A 22,415-nucleotide genomic window follows, 5' to 3' on the forward strand; every position below is an offset into this window, starting at 1 on the left:
AAATATTTAGTTATAGACACTTCCAATTCAATCCTTCCTAGTGAGACTATTTCCCACATGTGTCTTCTCTCCTGCAAGCTGGTATTTTTCTACCAAGTCCTCGACAGATTTCTTGAATTTCCTTGATGTAGATTTCTATCAGTGAGATACTCGTCAGGTAACTTGCAAAAGTCAAGTATGATGGTTCAATTTTGCTCAAAAAAGAAACAGATATTTCAAACGCGCCTTTGTCTTATCAAAGAACCAGTAATTGATTTTATGATTTTTTTTTTTTACATCATCACTGGAATTAAAATTAAAAGTACAAAAGTCAAGTGTCATGGTTCAACTGTATCTAAAAAGATTACTTCATACAGACTAATATCACAAGTGCATTTGAGAAGTTTTATTACTGCATAAGCAGAAAGGCCCGGCAAAATCAGCACTAGGTTGTCTGATATGTTAGGGGCACGTTTGAAATGTTTAGAGCACAATTGAACCATGATACTTGATTAATTTATTTTATTGCGGATTATTATCCTCATATTTTTTAGTTGTTGTTTAATGACGTTTCGACCAACTATTCCTCTGGCCTTTGTCAGGTGGTAACCGTGACGGGATAGGAACTCTGAATCTCCTAACTGCATCCTCAGCAAAGGGGCCCATGGTGCAGTGGATAGAGACGTTGAATCTCTATGCTTCCAGTTGAGCATTGTCTGAAGATAGTGGTTTCAATCCTACCCAAAGCCGGCAAGAGGGTTACTTGACCAAAATGTGGTGAGATGACAACAACTATGGATGGCAGTAATTGCTGATTGGTTAAGAGATTCGGAGTTCCTATCCCGTCGCGGTTACCACTTGATGAAGGCCAAAGGAATAGTTGGCCGAAACTTTGTGAAACAACAACAACTAAAAAAAAAGATGAGGATAATAGTCCGCAATAAAATAAATTGATAAATAATACTTATCTCAATAAATTCCAATTAAATAATATATATACATGATACTTGACATTTGCGTTTTAAACTTTTATATAAAAAATAATTTTATAAAATTAATAGAAGTTCTCTACAGTGTAATGTAAGCTACAATGTATTGTGGACTAAGTCACTGTGAGGAGGCATTTGAAACTTTCTGCGGTGCACCGTGGTAAGTGTATCCGAATTTTTGGGGAATTTTTGACACTCCTAACACAAAACTGTGAATAAAATATAAAAAACTTGTAATTTCTCCTTTTAAAGTGGGTTGTTTATTTTCTTTATAGAATATACTTCCAAAATAAACTATTAAATTTGTTAAAAAAATAATAGAAATATTATTTTTTAAAAAATAGTGTTTACAAAGTTCCTGCGCACGTTCATGTAGCCATTTTTTTTACGTAATGAAATCAATTGAATTTTACAAGTTGAATTTTTTTCAATTTTTAAACTTTAAAAATCTATCAAAATTTTTCTATTGGTTCAATTTTTAAGATATTTTCAGGTTCAATGTGAAATTTTATGCTCGTTCAAATAAACTGAATATAATATTTTAGACAAGCGTTTTTTTTTAATCCCCCTCATTTTGAAATATCTATTAAAATGAAAATAATTAATTTTCAAACCTCCAATTTATATATCACAAATTTAAGATAAAAGATCAATAAAAAAAATAAGCTAATTTAAAACAAAAAAGAAAAGTTATTTGCAAATTTACCTGTAAAGTCCAAAGTTTAAAACCTTTGTTTTTTAAAACCACGTTGAATTTTTTTTTTAAAATGAAACCTTGTTATATTGTTCAGAAAATTTTGTATAATTATGACAATTTTTTCATTCAATTTTGTATAATAACGACAATTTTTTCATTCAATGTTTTTTTTTTAGATATTTAAAAAAAAATTCATTCCATAAAGAAGAAATAAAATATATTAAATCAAAAACTCATGTATTTTTTTAAGAGAATAAAAAAATAAATCCAAAATCGGTAGTGTTTTTTTTTTTTAACGGCAAAAACTGATAAGTGAAATGGGATCATTTTTCACCTACAATGGCTCATATTTACTAACTTTTATTTACAGCACGCAATAGAAATAGACATTAATTTTGACGCTTAAAGCCACAGAAGATGTCAACTTGAAGAAAAGCAGACATTTGTCTTCCATTATTTCAACTGTGAAAAACATCTGATGTCGCGTTTTTTTGAATCCTTGCTTAAAAAAGTATTTTATTTAAAAAGGACATGGAATATAAAATATAAATATGGATAAATTTTTAACATTGAAGAATGGAAGTACCCATTGATTAGTATTTTTTTTATAGCTAAGTGATTTTTTAGAATGTATATATATATATATATATATATATATATATATATATATATATATATAATTGAATTAAGTTAAAATTCGTTGATTTTTGTTAAATCTTTTTTAAAGAAAACCAATTTAAAAAAAAACAAATATTGCATAATTTGCTATTAAACATGATATATATTTTTTTAATTCGGTCTTTGCTCCTTTAATTGAAAAAAAAAAATTAGGGCTTGAATTATATTTTTCAAGTAGTTATAAGCTTCGAAAGATAGGGGTTCGAATTAATCAAGTTTTTATTTCTGACACTGCTAGCACCGCGACCGCGGTGGGTCCACATCTAGAGCAGGCAATTACTCGATTTGATTGAAAAAGAGGTTATTTCACCGATTTCGATAACAATAAAATATCGGAGGGTGGGTGATCCTTAATCAGTCCCGGGCAATATCGAATCTACTCTGCTAGTATTTTTGACACTACCTGTTCACTGTCCAGCCACACCAAAAGGCCGTGATACGACGAAATAGCTGTTTATGAAGTTTATATAACATACTACACTACTACAGTGGTAATTGATTTCTTTGTATAATGATAAAAATGTTCAATCGGTAAATATAGGGATACGTTACAACAGAACACCGACCACTCTAATTTGTTTTTTTTTTGGGGGGGGGGGTAATTTTAAATGGTCCACAAAAGATTCGACGTCGTCGTACGCTATGTGAAAAGGCAGTTTGATATGTGAAGTCACATTCAACAGCCGTCGTTATGTTAACGCGCGTTCGCGGGTAGCGTAAATGGAAGCTGTAAAATGGTGGAAAGTAGTTCGTGGGTTCAGGGGTTAATACCATGCAACCGGTAAATTTTCCCCGGGTTTGATTATCAGATTCTTTGTCAGCAACCTCGATCACGCCTAAATAAACAAATCAGATTGGTCGGTGTTCTGTTACCGTTCAATCATTTAAAAAGGAAAGAAAAAAGATTTAAAAAGAAGAAGAAGAGAGAAAAAAAGAGAAACTTATGAAATCGCTACGTTAAGTTAAATCAGCACCAGAAAGCAAAGTTTTTTTTTCTTTTTTTCTTCATTCGTGACAACAGCTGATATATCCTGGATAGTTCTCATTCCAGGTTTTATCGCTACCCGAGCGGCTGCTAAGAAAAGTGTTACATATTTTCAGTGATCATGACCGTTACGGCCGAGGACACAGATTCTATTTGTGCTACCACAAAATTTATTCAGTACGAAGAAAACGATAGAGATGCTTGTGACGACATATGCAAAGAAAATAAACGCGTAAGCGACCATTCTGTAGACTCGGATGACGATGAATGTAGAATCAAGAAAAATGATAGGTTGTTATGTAACCAAAAACCTTCACTGGAATCGGAAAACGGAACGAAAGCTAAACTTTTACGACAAAGGTATTTAATAAGTTTGATTTTCTAGTGTGCTTTTTTTTTTTTTTTAATTATTATTATTTAAATAGTATTTTTTTATTACTTATAATTTTAATTAGCACATAAATATTTTAAAGACTTTGTTGAATTTATGGGGGTTAAACGGAAAAGGTAAAAACAACCGAACAAAAGTTAGCACGCACGTCACGGCTGACAATAATGTAAAAAATATTATGTCAGCTATCACGCAAGCAATCTATGGAAACCGGTTTATTTGTGAGATAAAAACAAACAACAACAAACCAAAATAAAGCTAAAAAAAACAAACAAAAAAAAAAACAAACAATTTTATAAACTTCATGGTAGGGGGCAAAATTAGATATCAGTTTTTAATTTTGGATAATATCCAGCTATCCCCAGAAAGTGACACTTTAGGTGGGACAAAAATAAAAATTGCCCCAGTCGAAAAAGATTTCTTCACGTGCAGAATAGATTACACTTTAAATTATTTTTCCCAATGTGTGTGTGCGTGTGTGTGTGCGTGTGTGTGCGCGCGCACGCGCGTGTGCGTGTGTGTGTAAGACATTTATAGAAAAAATATAAGTAAAATAATGTTCTATCTAGAAGATTTTTAGTTCTTTCCCATTGCACGAACTTTTACACCAGGGTTGGAAAGGGGGAGTGAGGAGGGTACCCTGACTTGCAAACAGAACTTGTCAATAATTCAGAATATCTTATTAGTAATACTGCCCAGATGTTTATTCCTTTAACTAGATTTCTTCTATAGATTTTTGTTTCTAAGAGTTTCCTTGTTCTTTCTAGGTATTCTTTTTCAATTTTCTCTTTCATTTCTGTGGATTTGATGGTGTCTGCTTCCAGAACTCCCAAATATTTGGTTGGATAATTCCATGGCCTCCAATGCCTCCAGTTTTTTCCATTTTAGTTTTTACTAGTGCACATTTTTTCCAATCCAGAATTCCATTTGCATATCTTTACTAAATATTCTGATCGTATTTACCAGCTTTCCATTTCGTTTTTGGGGTTTGCAAATAACTTCAGGTCATCCATTTACTTGAGGTGTTTTTTTTGCTCTGTGTCTGTAAACTTGTATCCGGCATCACATTTCCTAAGTATATAATTCAATGTTGCTAAACAGTAGTGGTGATAGGGAGTTTTCTTGGAAGATCCCTCTCTGTATTCTTCTTCTTCTTCTTCTTCTTCTTCTTCTTCTTCTTCTTCTTCTTATTATTATTATTATTATTATTATTATTATTATTATTATTATTATTATTATTATTATTATTAATATTATTATTATTATTATTATTATTATTATTATTATTTAGCCTGAAAGCGACCACCTAAAACTCAATAGTAATCAATCCAGAGATGATAAATCTTACAATCCATTTTCTCACTTTAAAACTATACAGGTCGGTAAAAACTAGAATTCTTGTGTTTAATAAACGTTATTTGTTGTATTTTTATTTTTTTAATTTTCTCGGCTGTTAACTATATTGCACGAATGCTAACCTTTGAATAAAGAGTGGGCGCTTCTTGTCTTAATAAAAATACAAGTTAAAATCTGATAAATTTTCTAAATTTGATCCGAATTTTATATTTTGCGGATTTATTCCAAATGTCAGTAAATACAATCAGTTTGTTTTATAAGATTTTCATTTTTTTAATTTGTATGCTACTAGCCCATTTAACATAATGATAAGTGCTTGTTAATGGCCCAGGAGACTGGAGTTCAATCCTGGCATGAATTAGCATTTTTTAAGTATTTAACTTAAAAAATGCTAATTCATGCCCCCTTGCTAAATAATCAGCATTATGAGGGAAAGGGGACTAATCCTGAAAATTGAGAGGTGCCCTCCCCTAAATCTCAATGTAGCACCTAATGAAAAGGGAATCGACCACTAGCTTGTATGCCCTCATTTAACTACCTCCATGTGAGGAGAGAGTTAGCAAAGTCGGTTTTAATGTGGGGGAAAATCCAACATCCCTCAAAAGGAGCACACTAAAACAATAGAAGAAAGATAAAAAGACTTGTATAGTCTCATCTGCATTTTTGAGTGAATGAACAGGAGGCAATGCTTGGGAGGAAGGTTACTCTGCTTCCTGCGACCAAGCAGACACTAAGGACATTCCAAATCCTTAAAGATTAAAGAACTAAAACAACAAAATTATTTTGTTTGGAAACATAAGAAGCAAACGGTAAAATTTTATGCCCCCCCCCACCTGCATCTGTCAACGAAAAATGAAAATGAAATTCTTTTTTTCCCTGCGAAATTATATGTCAACACTGAAACATACCTGGGAAAATTAAAATGAATAAATAAATAGATAATTACATTTTCAATTCTAAAATATTTTATTTATTTATGTGTGTGTGTGTGTGTGTGTGTGTGTGTGTGTGTGAGAGAGAGAGAGAGAGACAGACAGACAGACAGACAGACAGAGTTTTATTTTATCTCCATATTACAGACGTGTAAAAAATAAATACATAAATGAATAAATATCGAGTCTGATATTGCCCAGCAGGGTTGCCAGATTAGTCTTTTTAAGGGCAAATTTCGTGAATTTGGTTTATTTTAAAAGTATTTAAAAAATATTTTGGCCTTCAAAAATTGTATGTGGCCTTTTTAAAAATTTGTCTTCGATTTCGGCCTTTTCTGATTATTTTACAAAAATATTGGATCAAGTAAAGAGTAGATACCCTGTAGCAGACGACGCCGCCTGGCGGTGACAAGCGCACATTTCAACTAACACCCTGATTCGACCTTGACATTGGCAACACGCACATAGCGTCGGTTGTTTGTAAGCACGTCAAATAGCAAACATGCTCGAATATTCGCCAGCATTTTTTTTTTTTTTAATATGCTTACAAAACTTTTGAAGATTTAAAAGAAAAAAATATATATTTACAAAACATTTTTTTTAAGTAAGTAATAAAATGAACGTATTTAAATAAAAGATATTTAAATAAATGGGTGTCTTCTGTTTCGGATTTTTTCGACCAAGATTGATTTTATTGTACCATGGTTTTTTGTTTTTGGTGGGGGGGGGGTCTGTGTGCGTTTTTAAGACAATTCAATATTTATTTAATTATTCTTTAAAACATTAACTTCAGCGACAATTAATATATTTTTAAAATAATATTTTTAAATATTAAATTTTGACGAATATTCGCGAGCAATATTTTTTTTAAAATAAAAGATATTTAAATAAATGGGCGTCTTTCTGAGTGCGTTTTTAATATATTTACAGAACTTTTTAATAACTATTTTATTCTTTTTATCAAGCAAAAATAGAACTTTTATAATGACATATATATTATGGACTGTTTTTCAAACATCGAAATTTTCAAATTAAAGTTAGTTTTATTTTAAAAAAAAAAAAAAAAGACGAGGTGTTTTTTTTCAATTAAATTATTATAAACTTTATTTGAACTTTCAACAAACTTTTACAGGCATAAAAAATAGACTTTATAGATATTTTATAATAATTTTTTAAAAATATATTTAACGAAAAGTTTTTTTTTTATTATTTCATTGTTGAATAAAATTTCAAAATGATAAATGGTGAAAAAAAATATCTCGAAAAGAAAAAACACCTTGTCTTTTTTTTTTTTTAAATAAAACTTTAATTTTAAAATTTCGATGTTTGAAAAACAGTCCATAATGTAGATTTCATTATAAAAGTTCTATTTTTGTTTGATAAAAAAGAATAAAACAGTTAATAAAAAAAACAAAAAAAAACAGTCCATTAAGTTCAAATAAAAACTGTTTGAATAAAACTTATTAAAAAAAAAAAAAGGTTCATCATTATTTATTGTTATAATACAACTCAATATTTATTTAAATTGCGATGTATGTCGGTGGTCAGGGAAGGAGAAATCCTTCTAGGTCGAGACAATTTTTATGCATAATAAAATCACAAGTATAAACAATCGAGATTTAAAGATTTGGTCGCAAAAAAAAACGAAACAGAAGACACCCATTTATTTAAATATCTTTTATTTAAATACGTTCGTTTTGTTACTTACTTAAAAAAAAAAAATGTTTTGTAAATATATATTTTTTTCTTTTAAATCTTCAATAGTTTTGTAAATATATATATATAAAAAATTGCTGGCAAATATTCGAGCATGTTTGCTATTTGACTTGTTTACAAACAACCGACGCTATGTGCGTGTGCCAATGTCAAGGTCGAATCACTGGTGTTAGTTGAAATGTGCGCTTGTCACCGCCAGGCGGCGTCGTCTCCTACAGGGTATCTATTCTTTACTTGATCCAAAATATTTGATAGTAATTATTTAAGAAAACCTTATAAGTAATTTGTTTAGAAGTTTGGCCTGCAATATTATGTAGGACTTTTAAAATTTTGGCTTTTTCTTCACTATTTTACACAATATATCTATTTAGAAGCAATTATTAGTGAAAATGTTAACAGTGTTCTTGAAACAGTTTGGGCTTCAAACGTTTTATTGTCTTTTTTTAATTTTTAGCTATTTTTTCAGCGATTTTACATAAAAGAATATTTGATATTATTAAAGAAAACGTTATAATTAAATAGTTTGAAGCTGTTGAGAGTAACAGTGCTGTGCATGTGATGTTTGTATAATAACTCTCCATTTGCAGGTTTCTTTTAGTCAGAGAAAGCCAGTATGTAGTATGAAAAGCTAAACACATCGTCTTTCTCCATTATTCATTGAAGATCAAATATTAATTCATCAATTTAAACTACCATCTTATTAAATGTAGGACTTCTAATTATGTTATTAACATGTAAAGATATGACGTAAAATACATTATTGTCAAAGGAGGTTGAATGTTTTTGTTTGTTTCAAAGTAACAAATAACTATGATTTAACTATAAATTAAACCCATAAAGAGTAATTATTTCCTAATTAAATATTTGTTCTTACTTTTCTGAAGACATTGTCTCATTTTGATTCCAATTTTAGTATATCTCATAAAATTTAATTCATGTGTGCTGGAAATGTTATTTTTTTTTTATTTGTTACAAAAATTGACAATAAAGGGTGGAACAATAAATTTGTCGCTCTAAAAAACAACACTTCAGCTTTATATATTATTTAATTGGAATTCATTATTGAGGTGAGTGTTATTTATTAATTTATTTATTGCGAGCTATTATCCTCATATTTATTAGTTGTTGTTTCACAAAGTTTCGGCCTTTCTCTGGCCTTCATCGTGGCGCAGTTGATAGAGACATTGAATCTCTACGGTTCCAAGTGAGAGTTTTCTGAAGATAACGGTTTCAATCTTACCCAAAGCCGGCCAAAGGCTTACTTGGCCAAAACGTGGTGAGATGACAACAACTACGGATGGCAGTAATTGCTGAGGAGGCAGTTAGGAGATTTGGAGTTCCTATCCCGTCACGGTTACCACCTGACGAAGGCCAGAGGAATAGTTGTCTGAAACGTTGTGAAACAACAACTAAGAAAGATGAGGATAATAGTCCGCAATAAATAAATTAACTTCAGCTTTATTTTAAAACTTTTATTGAAAAATCACTTCAGATAATTTGATTACGTAATAGAACTAACATCTATTCAATATAGCCACCTTCAGTCTCAATCACTCAATCACAGGCCCAGAACTGGGAGCATGCCTTTTCCACAAGTACCAGTAGGAGCTCGGCAAATACTTGGTGGATGGCATTGATCAGGCTGTTGTTGGAGGTCATGTTGGTGATGTTCTCAATGTATGACCAAATGAAGTAGTCCAGTGGGTTCGGGTTAAAGAAAGAGAGTGAGAGAGACGTACAAAGTCATAGCATTGTTTCTGGTGCCACTCCTGAGTCTCTTTGGACTTGTGGGCTGGCGCCGAGTCCTGCTGCCACACCCAGGGTCTGCCAGCGGTCATCTTATTGCACCAGGGATCATAACACTCTTCAGTACATCCAACTACACTTTGATGTTGATTTCTAAGCTGGCTTTGATGATGTGAGGTGGCATGATGTGGCCCTCACTTGAAACCACACCAAAGATCATAATCGTGGCTGGAAACATCATTGAGCTGTGCCTTCAAGTGATGAACCGTCTGGATTTGCATTTTGGGAGTGTTGGCAATGGTCCTGTTGTCATAACTTGGCAGCATGAGTTGTACAGCAGCGCATCCCCGATCTCGCTTGTTGAATGTTGTGTCACTTTCAGACCTAATAGAAGGCTCCTATTGCTCTTGGGATTTGTACACAACTGGTCAACTAGTAGATGGTCTGCAAAAAAAAACTAAAAAAAAAAAACCCCAAAACTGGTTTTCTTCAAACGAAAATGGAATCATGACATTTTTTCTAGGGAGACGATTTTATCGTTCCACCCTGTAAATTGAAAATAACAATGAGGCGAAAGTTGTTTGGGAAATTGAGGAGTGTCAATAATCATATCACATTTTGTCTTACAATTTTTTAAAAGCTTACTCTAAACTAATTAATCACCTGAATACCGCATTCACTTTATCAGCCTAATCCTAGTTAAAATATGTTAAATGGTTTGAAATTAATTTTATATTAAACGATGACACGTAAGATGGTATGAGACAAATTATAAACAACCAAAAAGAGAGAAACAAAAAAAAATAAGATAAGGGGCAGATTAGTAAAACCCTCTAAACTCATTCTAAGTGTAGCCTGTTTTCAGGATTGTTTTTAAAACCAGAAAGCAAGAAGGTCAATCTCGAAGTGGGAGTGGGAACTAGTGGGATATAAAATAAAAATAGGGATAGAGAATAAGCACCGACTGTGATCTCCAAAATAAAGTTTTTTTTAAAATAAAGTAGTTTATGCGTATTGAACAAATATATAGCAAATGAATGTTATCAAAAGCAAGATAAGTTACTTTTCTACCTAGTTGGATAAGTATTTTTGTGACTTTACATATTTTAAAGCTTTCATTTAGTTCGAAAAACAAGTAGTGCCGAGTTGATAAGTTACACTAATAGCAACATGGTTAACAAAAAAATGGCGTCTTCAGAGTGCCAATAATGGCTCCAAACTCAAAAGTAAACAAAATACTGATAGAAACCCATCCAATATGTGTCACTGTGACATTTATTAGGTGAATTTCTATCTGTATTTTGTTTTATTTTCATGATTTAAGCGATTATCGAGACTTTCCAGTTGAAAAGCTGATGTTGGTTGCCTTGTCATTTTAACTCTGCACTATTTTTGTTTGAAATTAAATAGACACTTTAAAATATGTTAAATCACACAAAATTTATCCAGGTAGGTAGAAGAGCAACTTATCTAGCCTTTTGTAACATTTATTTGTTATATATATTTGCTTTTTTTACAACTATTTAGTTTTGTTATATATACTGCAAAATCCCTAAAATTATTTTAGAATTTAAAGTAGGAGATCAGTTTCATATATAAAATTTAACATCAAATGATCATCATTCCAATCTATTCAAATGTTTTAGGAATGTTCACTAATTTTTTTACTACCAATTCTAAGTCCATCTGACAAGGTCTTAAAACCATGTGTAATCACTTAAAAAAGTAACCACCGTCCAAAATACACAGAATTAATCTTCATTAAAAAAAAATTGGTTAACTGCTGTAAAACGTCAGAATATCTCAGAAATCGAAGCTCAGTTTACGTTAAATGTGTGTGTGAAACTGATCTCCCACTCTCGATTCTCAAAAGAATTAGTTTTATATTTAATTTCTTTATAATTACTAATAAATATCTATCAGTATTTCTTTTTCTTGATAAACTTTTTATTTTATTTTGGCACATTTTTACACTATTTTTGTAAATACTAAATTCTTATAAAATTATTGACACTTGTTTTCTTTTTGTATTTTTTCTCACCAATTTACAATTATAAATTTATAATAAGACTAATGCATCTCTGCACCCCAGGCTAATTCAACAAAGCAGAAAAATGTGGCTCCCCAATTTTTAAGTAATTTACATGTAAACATCCTGAAAAACTTAATGGTAAAAATATAATAAAACAACAAAAAATTAGTTTTGCATATAAATATAACGTAAAATGATCCTACTTTTGGACCAAACAGGATATATACCTAATTTTGTTTGTTTTAAATCTCTGGCATGTTCCTGATCAAACTTTAGTATATGTCATTGTTAAGTCATAAAAACACACCACATTCCTACTTTTACTCTTATGTTTGGGTAATATGATACATTTGCTAGTTGAACTTAGAGTTTGTGGGAAACATTTAGTTAACCTCCAAAAATTTGAAATGGCCGGAAATGGGGGATCATTTTACATTCAATTAATATGCGCAACTAACTCCTCTCCCTTTCTAAATTCTAAAATAATCTCATAAAAAAGTAGTATCTCATTCTTTTGGAGGGACACTTTAAGTGTAGATATAAATTGCTTTTTTAATTTGACACAGTTCTAAATCGTTTCCCTTTATGTATTGTATCCAAGAATTTGATCAATTTATAAACTGAGATTTTCATTTATATTTTTTGCCTAAACCAAAAAAGTACGATAAACATTATTTCAGAAACCAGAGAATAAGTATGTCAAAACGATGCCAGCAAACTAAAAAGTAAAACTTGTTTCAGCATTGTAAATCTCATAATATTAACGATGATCTCTCTGAGAGGCTCATATAGAAGTTTAGCGAAAAGAAATTTGAAGATTTTAACAGATTTGATCAGGAAGTAGGCAAGTAAACTCTAGAATATTTACTCAATTTGCTATTAAAAAAAAAATCTGTTAAACTTTGAGGGTCTATATTAAATTTGTCAATGAGATTCCTAACCTGTGATCTCATGGCTTATGCTAGAAATGTCTTAAATGTGTCTTATGATATAAATAAACAATATTCTAATAAATAAACACATCATGTTTGTTTCAGTTTTTATTGTCAAAAAAATTTTTAAATTTTAAAGAATCATTTTTAGAATCAGAAATAAGGCTATAATTTTTTCAATTCTGATGCCCACAAAAGTCTCACTTTTTCTGATTCCCGGTATGTGATTAATCATCCTAACACTAGTTAGTCTGAAAAACTTAGGTAAAAAAAAAAAAAACAGAAGTTAATTTAGAATTTAGATTGAGGGATCAGTTTTGTATATAAGTTTAATGTAACATTATCACTCACTTTCAAATCCCACTTTCCCGACTTTGTGTCACATCTTCCCCATTGTGGGAGCGAGATAACCATAGGCTGACAAAGATGAATCTCAATTTTATTTTTCCATTAACAGCATTAAAGTAGAGTAAAAAACGATCTTCTGTTGTCTTCTTAGTTCCTTCTTTGATTCGACAGAGGTGTGTGAAAACACAAACGGAACATTTTTAACAATAGCCAACAAACAAAACAGTGAAAAAACTAAATATACAACAAATAAATGTTACCAAAGGCAGGTTAAGTTAGTTTTCTGTCTATAAGTTTTTTGTTTTAATTTATTTTAAAGCATTTTGGAGGGGGGGGGGCATCCAGGTACAACTTCGAAAATCGCTCAAAAATCGAAAATTAAACAAAATACTGGTAAAAACACAATCAATAAGTGTCTCCAATCACGAGAAAATGTCATGTTATATCTGTATTTTGTTTAATTTCTTGAGTGATTATCAGAGGTCCGACTGGCTGTAAAGACACTACCATTTTTTTGTTCAAACTTCACAGACTTGAGATTATTACTGTTGCTTTTAATCCAAAATCGCTTAACACAAAAAAAACTTATCCAAGTAGGTGGAAGAATAATTTCTATTGTCTTTGGTAACATTTATTATTACTTGTTTTGTTTTGTTTTGTTTTTTGTTGTTGTTTTTTTTTTCAGTTCTTTTCTGTTTTGTTGACTCTTGTTAAAAATGACCCACAGACGTCCTCCATTCTTCTGGAACTTAAATTTCAATTCAAGCCAGAAATTACTTTCCACTTAAAGCATTTTCTGTTTTCTCATACGAGCCAAAGCGCACAATAGAATTACCCCCCCTCCTCCATGTATTACATGATTTAACTTTAATATAAGTTAATGTTATTATAACCGTAAAAAATATAGTATTAAAATGGCAGACTTATTTTAGTTTTAAATTCAAAAGTAATTGAGAAACTTTTAAATGACAGATAGAAAATAAATTTCTTATTTTTTTTTATTTAAGCTTAACGGCAGCAATCAAATATATTTGACTGCTGCCTTTAAAAAATATTATGATTAGCCGGCGTTCCAAACCAGGTCCCCTACCTAGTCAGCCATTTTGCACGTACATATCAAATATATTATGTTCATTAGTGAAAAACTCAATGGAAGGCACTCATTCTCTCACACATCATTGAAAATATGAAAAAAAATGAAAACAATTCTATGTAGATCAACAATAATGAATGATCAACAATTTATAGATGAGAAAATTACTATGAAATGAGGTTTTAATTATTGCTGAGCTGATGTCGGTGAACGCCCTTGATTAGATGTTTCTATTTTGTTGTCCTCTGGTAAAAATGAAAGGGACATAAATCATGCTTCCAGTTGTCTTTTGGCAACGTTTACGGTGTAAGAGTTATTTCCTTTTTAATATTATTTCCTAGGTCGACTTTCTTATCCATCTAATAAACGGGTTGTTTGAATAAGTGACCCATTCATTGTAGAATGGTGCAGAAATGATGATGATGATGTCTTGAAATAAAATTCGAATTTAATTTTTAAAAATCTACAATTTCTAATTTACTTCAATGTTTTAATCTCCACCGACCATGTTTTTATTGTTATTTTTTTCAATCAAAAATACATTTACTTTAATTTTGCACGCACAATCAACTTTGAACATATTTTCAAAGCAAAAGCTAAGTTTTCAAAGGATTAAATAGTTAACGTATATTTCAATGTATGTGTGTGCAAGTAAATTTGATGTATGTTTTTAAAAGTTGTTCACAAGCCTTGTTATTTTTCTTCATATATTCAATCTCGGGTACTTCAGTAATTCAAGTATGTTGCGGAGGGTCAAAACGTCGGAAGGTGTCAATCGACCGTACAACTAATAAAGTAGATACAAGGCAAGGTTTGTAGCGGCAATAGCAAAGGATGGCAAACACAGATGTTTGGTTTAAGATGATAGGATATTATGCTTTATTATTGTTGTGGTGGCAACCACTTATTTGCATATGCGAATAACATAACACTATAAATGGCAAGCCTAGGTTGGCCTTAGTGTGTCTTACTCAAATGCCACCGGAAGTGACGCCGAAGAGCGTACATGTCCTCCCACCAAGACTCTCTGACTCGACACCGTCATTTGTACATATTGTAAATATACATTTTCTTTAATACACTTATTATTGCGTTATCTTGTTGTTTGCGTCTTCATTGTATTTCCTTACTAATTATTGTTCAACCTTGCAACCACAACAATTATTTACCAAGAAAATTATGTTTTATTATTTACCAAGAAAAAGGTAAAATGTGTAGCAATGGATTCAGAATCAGCTGGAGTGAGAACGGGCGTCTTGTGAGGTTGAGATTCTTGGGTCCTTGAGGTAAGAACTGGTAGCCGGATGTCAGTGAACACTGGAATGAGTAGTTGGATGTCAATGAGCACTGGAACAGGTACCTGGAAGTTAGTGAACCTTGGAGCAGGTAGCTGGAAGTGTTTGAGCTGCAGGAGTGAGCTGGAGGTGCTGCAAGAGTAAATAAGCTGGAGCCGCCGAAAGCTGGAGGAGTGAGCTTGAGGTGCTGTAAAAGTAATTTGGAGTCGCAAGAGTGAGCTGGAGTCACTGGAAACTGCAGAAATGAACTAGTCATTGGAAGTGAGCCAGGGTTGAAGCAGGTTCAGGAACTGAAGTGGCAGGCTGTGAGGGTATGTCGCAGGAGGCAGACAGCAGTGGTGAGTGCAGTGTGCATCACATTCTGCCACTCCTGGTCCCCACGGCGACTTGAAACACCAACTTGACAAGAGTCAAATTAGGATGAGAGTGCTCCTAACTCCCAAACTGATCTGGAGATTCACTGTGAAAGCCGCTTGTTTCATGGAAAGCTGTTCATGCTACAGTCGTCTGGCAGCAAAAAACAGGGTGCTGTTATAAATTTTAGACAGGATTTCTTACATGCAAAAATGTCTGTGGCGTTTATTGCATGTGTATACTTTATTCTCCACTCCAAATTAAAAAGTTTGTTACTTTGTTTTGTTGCAAAAAATTCAGTTTTGTGTTTTTTCTTTGTTGTCACAGAAAAAGTTATTGCTATTTTTTTAAGCCACATGGTTGTGACGTATTTCCGAGAGTGTTAAGTTTTGGCACCAGCATGTTTGCATTTGCTTCGTTCTAATTGTAAACAAAAGAACGGTAACATGAGACCATGACAAGTATTTAAGTAAACTTGATCATATCATATCTTTTCCCTCAAAGGAAGGCGACGATCTATTTTTAAAAACAGACAATTCTAAAACAAAAAAAGGAACTGTGAAAAACTTTCTCACAATAAGTTAAACAAGTCTGTAGAAGACAACTGACATTTTAATGACAATCTTGTTTAAACAAAATTTAAGTTACAAAGTGACTGTGTATTGTAATATAAGTGACGATGAATGTACTGTATCACATAACCCACATTAGTGAGTAATAAAACCAAACCGGAATGAATGTGAAAAAAAAAAAAAAAAAAAGAATACAATGCGTGTGTAAGGTATAAAAACAAAGAGTTTATTTAATGAAAGTGTTATATCATGTGTAAGGTATAAAAACAAGGAGTTTACTTTATAAAAGTGTTATATCGTTTGTAAGATACAAAAAGGAGTTTATTTTATGAAAGTGTTATATTGTAGTATAAAGAACGATAAAACAGAGAAAATATACATAACTACTTTATTAAGTTGTGGAACAAGATGTATTTACAAATAATATCTTAGCTACAAGTTTCAATACACACTCTCCTGCATGTTCTGCACATCTTTTTTATATCTCCGGATGACTGGAAGTCATATGGTATGAGCTACGTCAACAAGACACAGAAAATAGTCGTGGAAACAGCTATCCATAGGGAAATGATCACATATAAATTAGATTTAAAATGTTGGATAAATTTCAGCTTTGTGAGTCTTTTAATCATCAAGACAAAATTCACCCAGCTGAGCGCGATAACCCTGGAGAAGTCGCTGTGGCAACACTCAGAAAATCTATGCTACCATATAGCCATCAAGAAAGTCAGCAGTGTACAAAAAAACACAGTTGGCAAGAGAAGGCATGTGCAACTTGGAGCCCCATTTCCAGATCAACGCAATTGCTACCATCGCCAGAGCCTCTCCTTCCTTGGATGGAGACAGATAATCTTTGAGACAACCAGGAGAAAGCCCGGAGATGTGGAAACTGACAAGAAGGGGGCCCTACAAAGACTGGAAGGTGGTTGGGACACCTACGACCTCATCATCTACACAGACAAGTCAGCAACAAGCAGTAACACAACTGGTGATGGAATCATCATTACCACAGACCATCCAAGTGACCCCCGGCATCACCGTTTTTTTGCTATATGAACTGGTAGATATTGTTCTTCCTTCTAAGCAGAAAAACCTTTGAGATCATCCTTGCCGAATAGCATCTTCAAAAGCCAGAGTGATCTGTGACAGCCTATCAGTTCTGCAATGTTTCCAGGGCTTCCATCCACAACAATGATGCATGCATATACCTGATAGACGCTTTCAATGCAAAGGCACTATGTAACCTTCATTTGATATCCTTGCCATTGTAGCATCATCGTAATGAACTTGCAGATGTCCAAGCCAAAAAGGAGCCTGCTACAGATTAGGCTGAGATTGACTACTAAAGAGGAATGACTAGAGGTGAACAGCATTTCACAATAGAATCAACTGCATCACTAAGTAGAGAAACTGAACCATTTGATAGAGACAAAGCTAAGCAACAGATGGCACTGAGTCATCTGTGAAGTGGTCACGAATTGCAAAAAATAAACCAGGTGGTTTACACTATTTGTAAAAACTGCAGTGTGGAGAAGGCGAGCACAGAGCATGCTATCTACGATTGTCTCCACATTCATCGCCCTCCAGCTGAACACCTCTGGAAATCTCCTTAGTAGACTGCGTTCTTGCTCTGGCCATCCATGTTACATATTTCTGATGTGTCGTACTACTACTACTACTACTACTACTACTACTACTACTACTACAACAACAACAACAAAAACAGCAGCAGCAGCAGCAATGATTTCTAAATCATTTGATATTCACTTGATTGTATCAAAATGCACAATTCTGATTGTTTGTCTATATCACATTTTACCCAATCGAAAATGTGATGAGCTGCCATCTGGATAAACTGCTGGGACCAAAGTGCTAAACAATAACAATAACATCTTAGAATTATTACACAGTATTGCTACAGGTGACTCCATCTTGCCTCATTATGTTGATTTTTAATGCTTCACGAATCTTACTTTTTATGCTACAACAAAATGTCAACATTGTGAGCGTTTTATGCTGTCATAGTTTAATACAGTGACAAGTTTTGCCATTACTAACCAGAAGAGCCTTACCACTGTTGACCAAGGAAAGAATCTATCAGGCATGTGTATACAGTCTAAAGATGTATTGAAGTGAAAACTGACTGGTGATGGTTGAGGACATGAATTGCATGGGGAGAAATGATATGAGAATAATAGTATGGATGTGTAATGTAAACCTTAAAAATAGGCTTGATGGTGACCTTAAAAGAAGATTAAGTCTGAGTATATGAAAGTAGAGAAAGTATAGGAAATGTGTGCAGAACAGGAGACTTCGATAGTATAGCCAAGTTGAAAGAATGGATAAGAGTTCTTGGGTTAGTAGATGTAGAACAGTTGAGATAGCAGGTTCATTTCACAGGAAGAGGCAAAGGAAAACATATGAGAAGCGATAAAAATGGATCAGATGAATATAACCTGACCAGAGATAGGTTCGTTTGAAAGTCACTTTCTTAAATCTATACAATGCATGGCAGCATGTAAAACAAAAAAAAACTAAGGACGGGGATGATAATGATGCTGCTGCTGCTGATGATGATGTCGATGATTTAAACTGGTAATATGCATAATAGTAACATTTAAAAGTAAAGTTTTATGACTATTGGAATACTTCAAAAAGAAAATTGCTTTTTTTTCATGTCGATGATGTGATTGTGAAGATTACATGTGTTCATATGATCTGTGTTTTTATAGGAATCTGATTTCATTTTTCTTTGCAGTTCAAAAGATGCTCACGACGCCACGCCAGAATCAGAAATTCTCGGCTCAAAACACAAACACTGTAGACGACCATGCAAAGATGTTACATTCCACCAGTTTCTGGTTTTCACTTGTATATCCCTCAATGTATTCATTTCGGTGGGACTGCCATTCTCGCTCGGAGTACTTTATCCAGAATTCAAACTTACATTCCACAGTAGCAATGCAGAAGCAGCTACCATTGTTTCTGTAGCTACTGGACTCATCACTTCTGGAGGTTAGTAAAGCAATCTCAAATTCCTCTTATTTTGGTTGTGAAGCATACTATGCAAAAAATATTTTGGTTGTGAAGCATACTATGCAAAATATATTTTGGTTTAATGTTTTCCTGATTAGATGTAGGTTGCACGTTGGTCATGCTGGCATGAAGTGACTTTCTCTATGAAACTACCATTTAAGTTGGTTTTAATGTGCCAATTGCTTGAGATCAATATTTTATTAAGTCATTCCAAATCTTTCTCTTTCTTTGCTTGATATCAACTGAGATGCATGTAGATTAATTTATATAACCTTTAGCAGACGAACTGGCAACAATCACAAGCAGGAGCTAATTCTCGCGGTTCGAGATTTGAAATCCATTTTCTTCTTGACTTGTCCAATCACAAGCCAGTTCTTAATCACGTGACCAAGTACATAAAAGGCGAAATCACAAACCCTCTTTCTCTTTCTGGCAGCAGACCTCACTTGGGACTTTTGGCCCAGGCTAACATGAGTACAACAAGCCAATATGGCTATTGTGAAAACTTGTTTCCACATGCGTTTCACACGCATACTCTTTCCTACCACTAGACACTAACCTTTTGCCCCGTCTCTACTATCAGACGCACGCTCCTACAACACTGAACACCTTTCTCTTTCTTTCTTCTTCAACAGGCCTAACCTATATCTAATCTTCATCTCCACATCAGGAACTCTTTTCACTACTGCTATCAATACAAGTGTGCACGAACACTGAACTCTCCTACCAACCCGTTTCTCTTGTGTACACGCTACTAATGAAGATGACAAATAAAGTTGCTTTTGAATATAGAATGAAACTGCATTTCATTGTCTCTTATTCTAAAAACCATAGTTTTGTTCAGCATATTTGTGTAAGTCTGGGTACCTTCAGCCTCAAGAAAAGGGAGTTAGAACCAACTCTGTTATTAAGATGTACACCGTAAATCAACTGAACCATAGTCCTGTAATTCCTCTGCATCTTCAGAAAGACTGAGTTAGTGGCATTTGCTTGCATGTAACATGGCACTACAAACATATACACTGTTGTAAACTTGACCCCAAGTAATAAGTGAAAGTTAACAACTGGATGAGATGAGAAAAAACTCATGAAACTTGTCCCATGTGGTCCATTATATGTACAATATAATTTAATTCACAAATCATATCGCCAATATCATAAACTTTTATTAAAATACCATTTTTATAATTAGAAATGCCATTAAAGTAGTAAATTCTTTTGTTTGCATTTCAAATGAAGAATTATTACATAAATAGCAGTACTAACGCCCGAAAGTATCCTGTATTTCTATAAGGCCACCATTCGCTCATGTATGGAGTATTGTTGTCATATTTGGCCTGATGCATTTGCCACTAGTCTCTCGCTCCTAGACAAGGTTCAAAAGAAAGTTGCCAACCTGATAGATCCTAAACTGTCATCTAAGCTCAGCCTCTGTCCCATCGACGAAATGTTGCATCCCTCTGCCTGTTCTACAAGTACTTTAACGGTGAATGCTCTGATAAACTGCAAGCACTTGTACCTCCTCGACATAAATACCCCCGACAAAACCGACAAGCAGCTAAATCCCACCCCTTCACAGTAGAGATCCCTAGATGTAAGAGAGCCTTCTACTCCAGTAGTTACTTCCCCAGAACTGCTAGACTTTGGTCCCTGCTTCCCCAACTGTATTGACATGCAGAAGTTCAAGTGTAACGTGAACAGACATCTTGCTGCCCAACTCCCTACATAGTACCCCTGTAGCTTATATCCCTGATAGTAGCCCCCTACATCAAAGTGACAACGTGCCTTGTTTGGGGTGAAAATATAATTTAAAAAAATAGGCCTTTTTAATAAGCGAAATAACAGAAAGGTTTAGGGATAATCATTTTAAGATTTATTCATTCTTTTTATCACAAGAAAAGAATTTGACCCGTTGAGTCATCCATTAAGCTCGTGCTAAATTGTTTGCATCAAGAAAAAGTGGGTGTAGTAAGGTTGATTTTAGCTTGGATATTGTATAATGATGTTAGCGTGTTTAAAATTCACCAAAACCCAGAGTAGCAATTAAAATGTAGTAAGCATTGGAAAATGGATAAAAATATTGAATAAAAAGATAAAACATGTTAAAAACAAATAAAATAAATGCAATCTATTTATATAAGTACAAATTTAAAATTAGTTGAAAGTCATTTTATGTATAAATAAATTGTTTATTTTGAAAAGTTGAATAGTTTGAAGTGAGCAATATATGAATGTTCGAAGTGTGTGTGTCTATTCTCGTTTTTTTTTGTCAGTGTGTACATGGGTGTGAGAGGATTGGGTATAGTGTGTGTTCTACTTTTGTCGGTGTGTCTATGCTTGTGACAGTATGTGAGTACATAGCAGTAAGTATTGTATGTGTGCAGCCTTTGGTCAGTATGTGAATGGGTATGAGACAGTTTGCGAATGAGTTGAAAATAATAATTTGTTATTCCTAGCCCTGAAGAGGTTGCAGAGAAATTGAGGGTAAGATTGTATTGTAAGGCTGTCTTCTTTTGAGTTTAACTGATGGAATATTGACATTTTTATCCTTGATAATCGACTGAAACAAGGATTTTTGTTTAAAAGTCAAAAATAATTTTTGAGCTTGCATACATAGTATACAACACCATATAATGTGACCAAAATTTTTCGTTTGTTTGTAAATACATAGTATAACGTGACCAAAATTTTTCGTTTGTTGGTAAATATTTCGTTGAGGGTCAGTTTGTACAAAAATGTATTTTTCTTGAGTATTTTTGGTCATGATTTGAGTGTTTTTGCACATGCAGTTGGTTAATAGAATTTGAATAGACCCACGCTGGTTATTATAACGCAATAAATGTTAAAAAATGGATAATAAGAAAAATGTTGAATAAAAGAGATAAAACGTGTTCGAAAAACGCAACATTTTTATATACGTACAAGTTTACAATTAGTTTAGAATTATTTTTTGTGTGAATAAATTGTTTGAAAAGCTGAGTTCCTAGAATGTTCCAAGATGATAAGTGTTTATGTCTGTTCATGTTTGTTTTATGTTTGTTTTCTGTTTGTTTTCTGTTTTTTTTTCTGTTTTTTTTATTTGTTCTAGCTATGGTGGAGCATCTTTCAGGGTGCCAAACGTTCAACCACTATCTCATACATTTCAACCTAGAGATGTTTTTAAAGATTCTAACCAATCCCTTTAAGTGCAACTGTTTGTATCTATCTTGCACTTGGTTCACCAGGTATATTTGCCAGGTAGTTTTTGAAATTCTTTTTCGTGGCTCCGGTTTGTTCTACAATTA

The 22,415-nt window shown here is 32.9% G+C and overlaps 1 protein-coding gene across 1 annotated transcript in view; it reads left to right on the forward strand.

The window, feature by feature from the left end:
* The first annotated feature begins 2,993 nt into the window (after positions 1–2,993).
* The window catches only part of LOC145296058 (monocarboxylate transporter 2-like), a 166,654-nt gene continuing 147,232 nt past the window's right edge, over positions 2,994–22,415 (forward strand). Inside the window, exons 1-2 of the mRNA XM_080142125.1 lie at positions 2,994–3,688; positions 18,854–19,110. Of these exons, the coding sequence (XP_079998251.1) occupies positions 3,450–3,688; positions 18,854–19,110 (496 nt within the window). The 5' untranslated portion in view covers positions 2,994–3,449. The remainder of the gene's footprint in view (positions 3,689–18,853; positions 19,111–22,415) is intronic.

This window comes from Euprymna scolopes, chromosome 16, assembly GCF_053919585.1.
Source record: "Euprymna scolopes isolate OS-2025 chromosome 16, ASM5391958v1, whole genome shotgun sequence".
Taxonomy (NCBI): Eukaryota; Metazoa; Mollusca; class Cephalopoda; order Sepiida; family Sepiolidae; genus Euprymna; species Euprymna scolopes.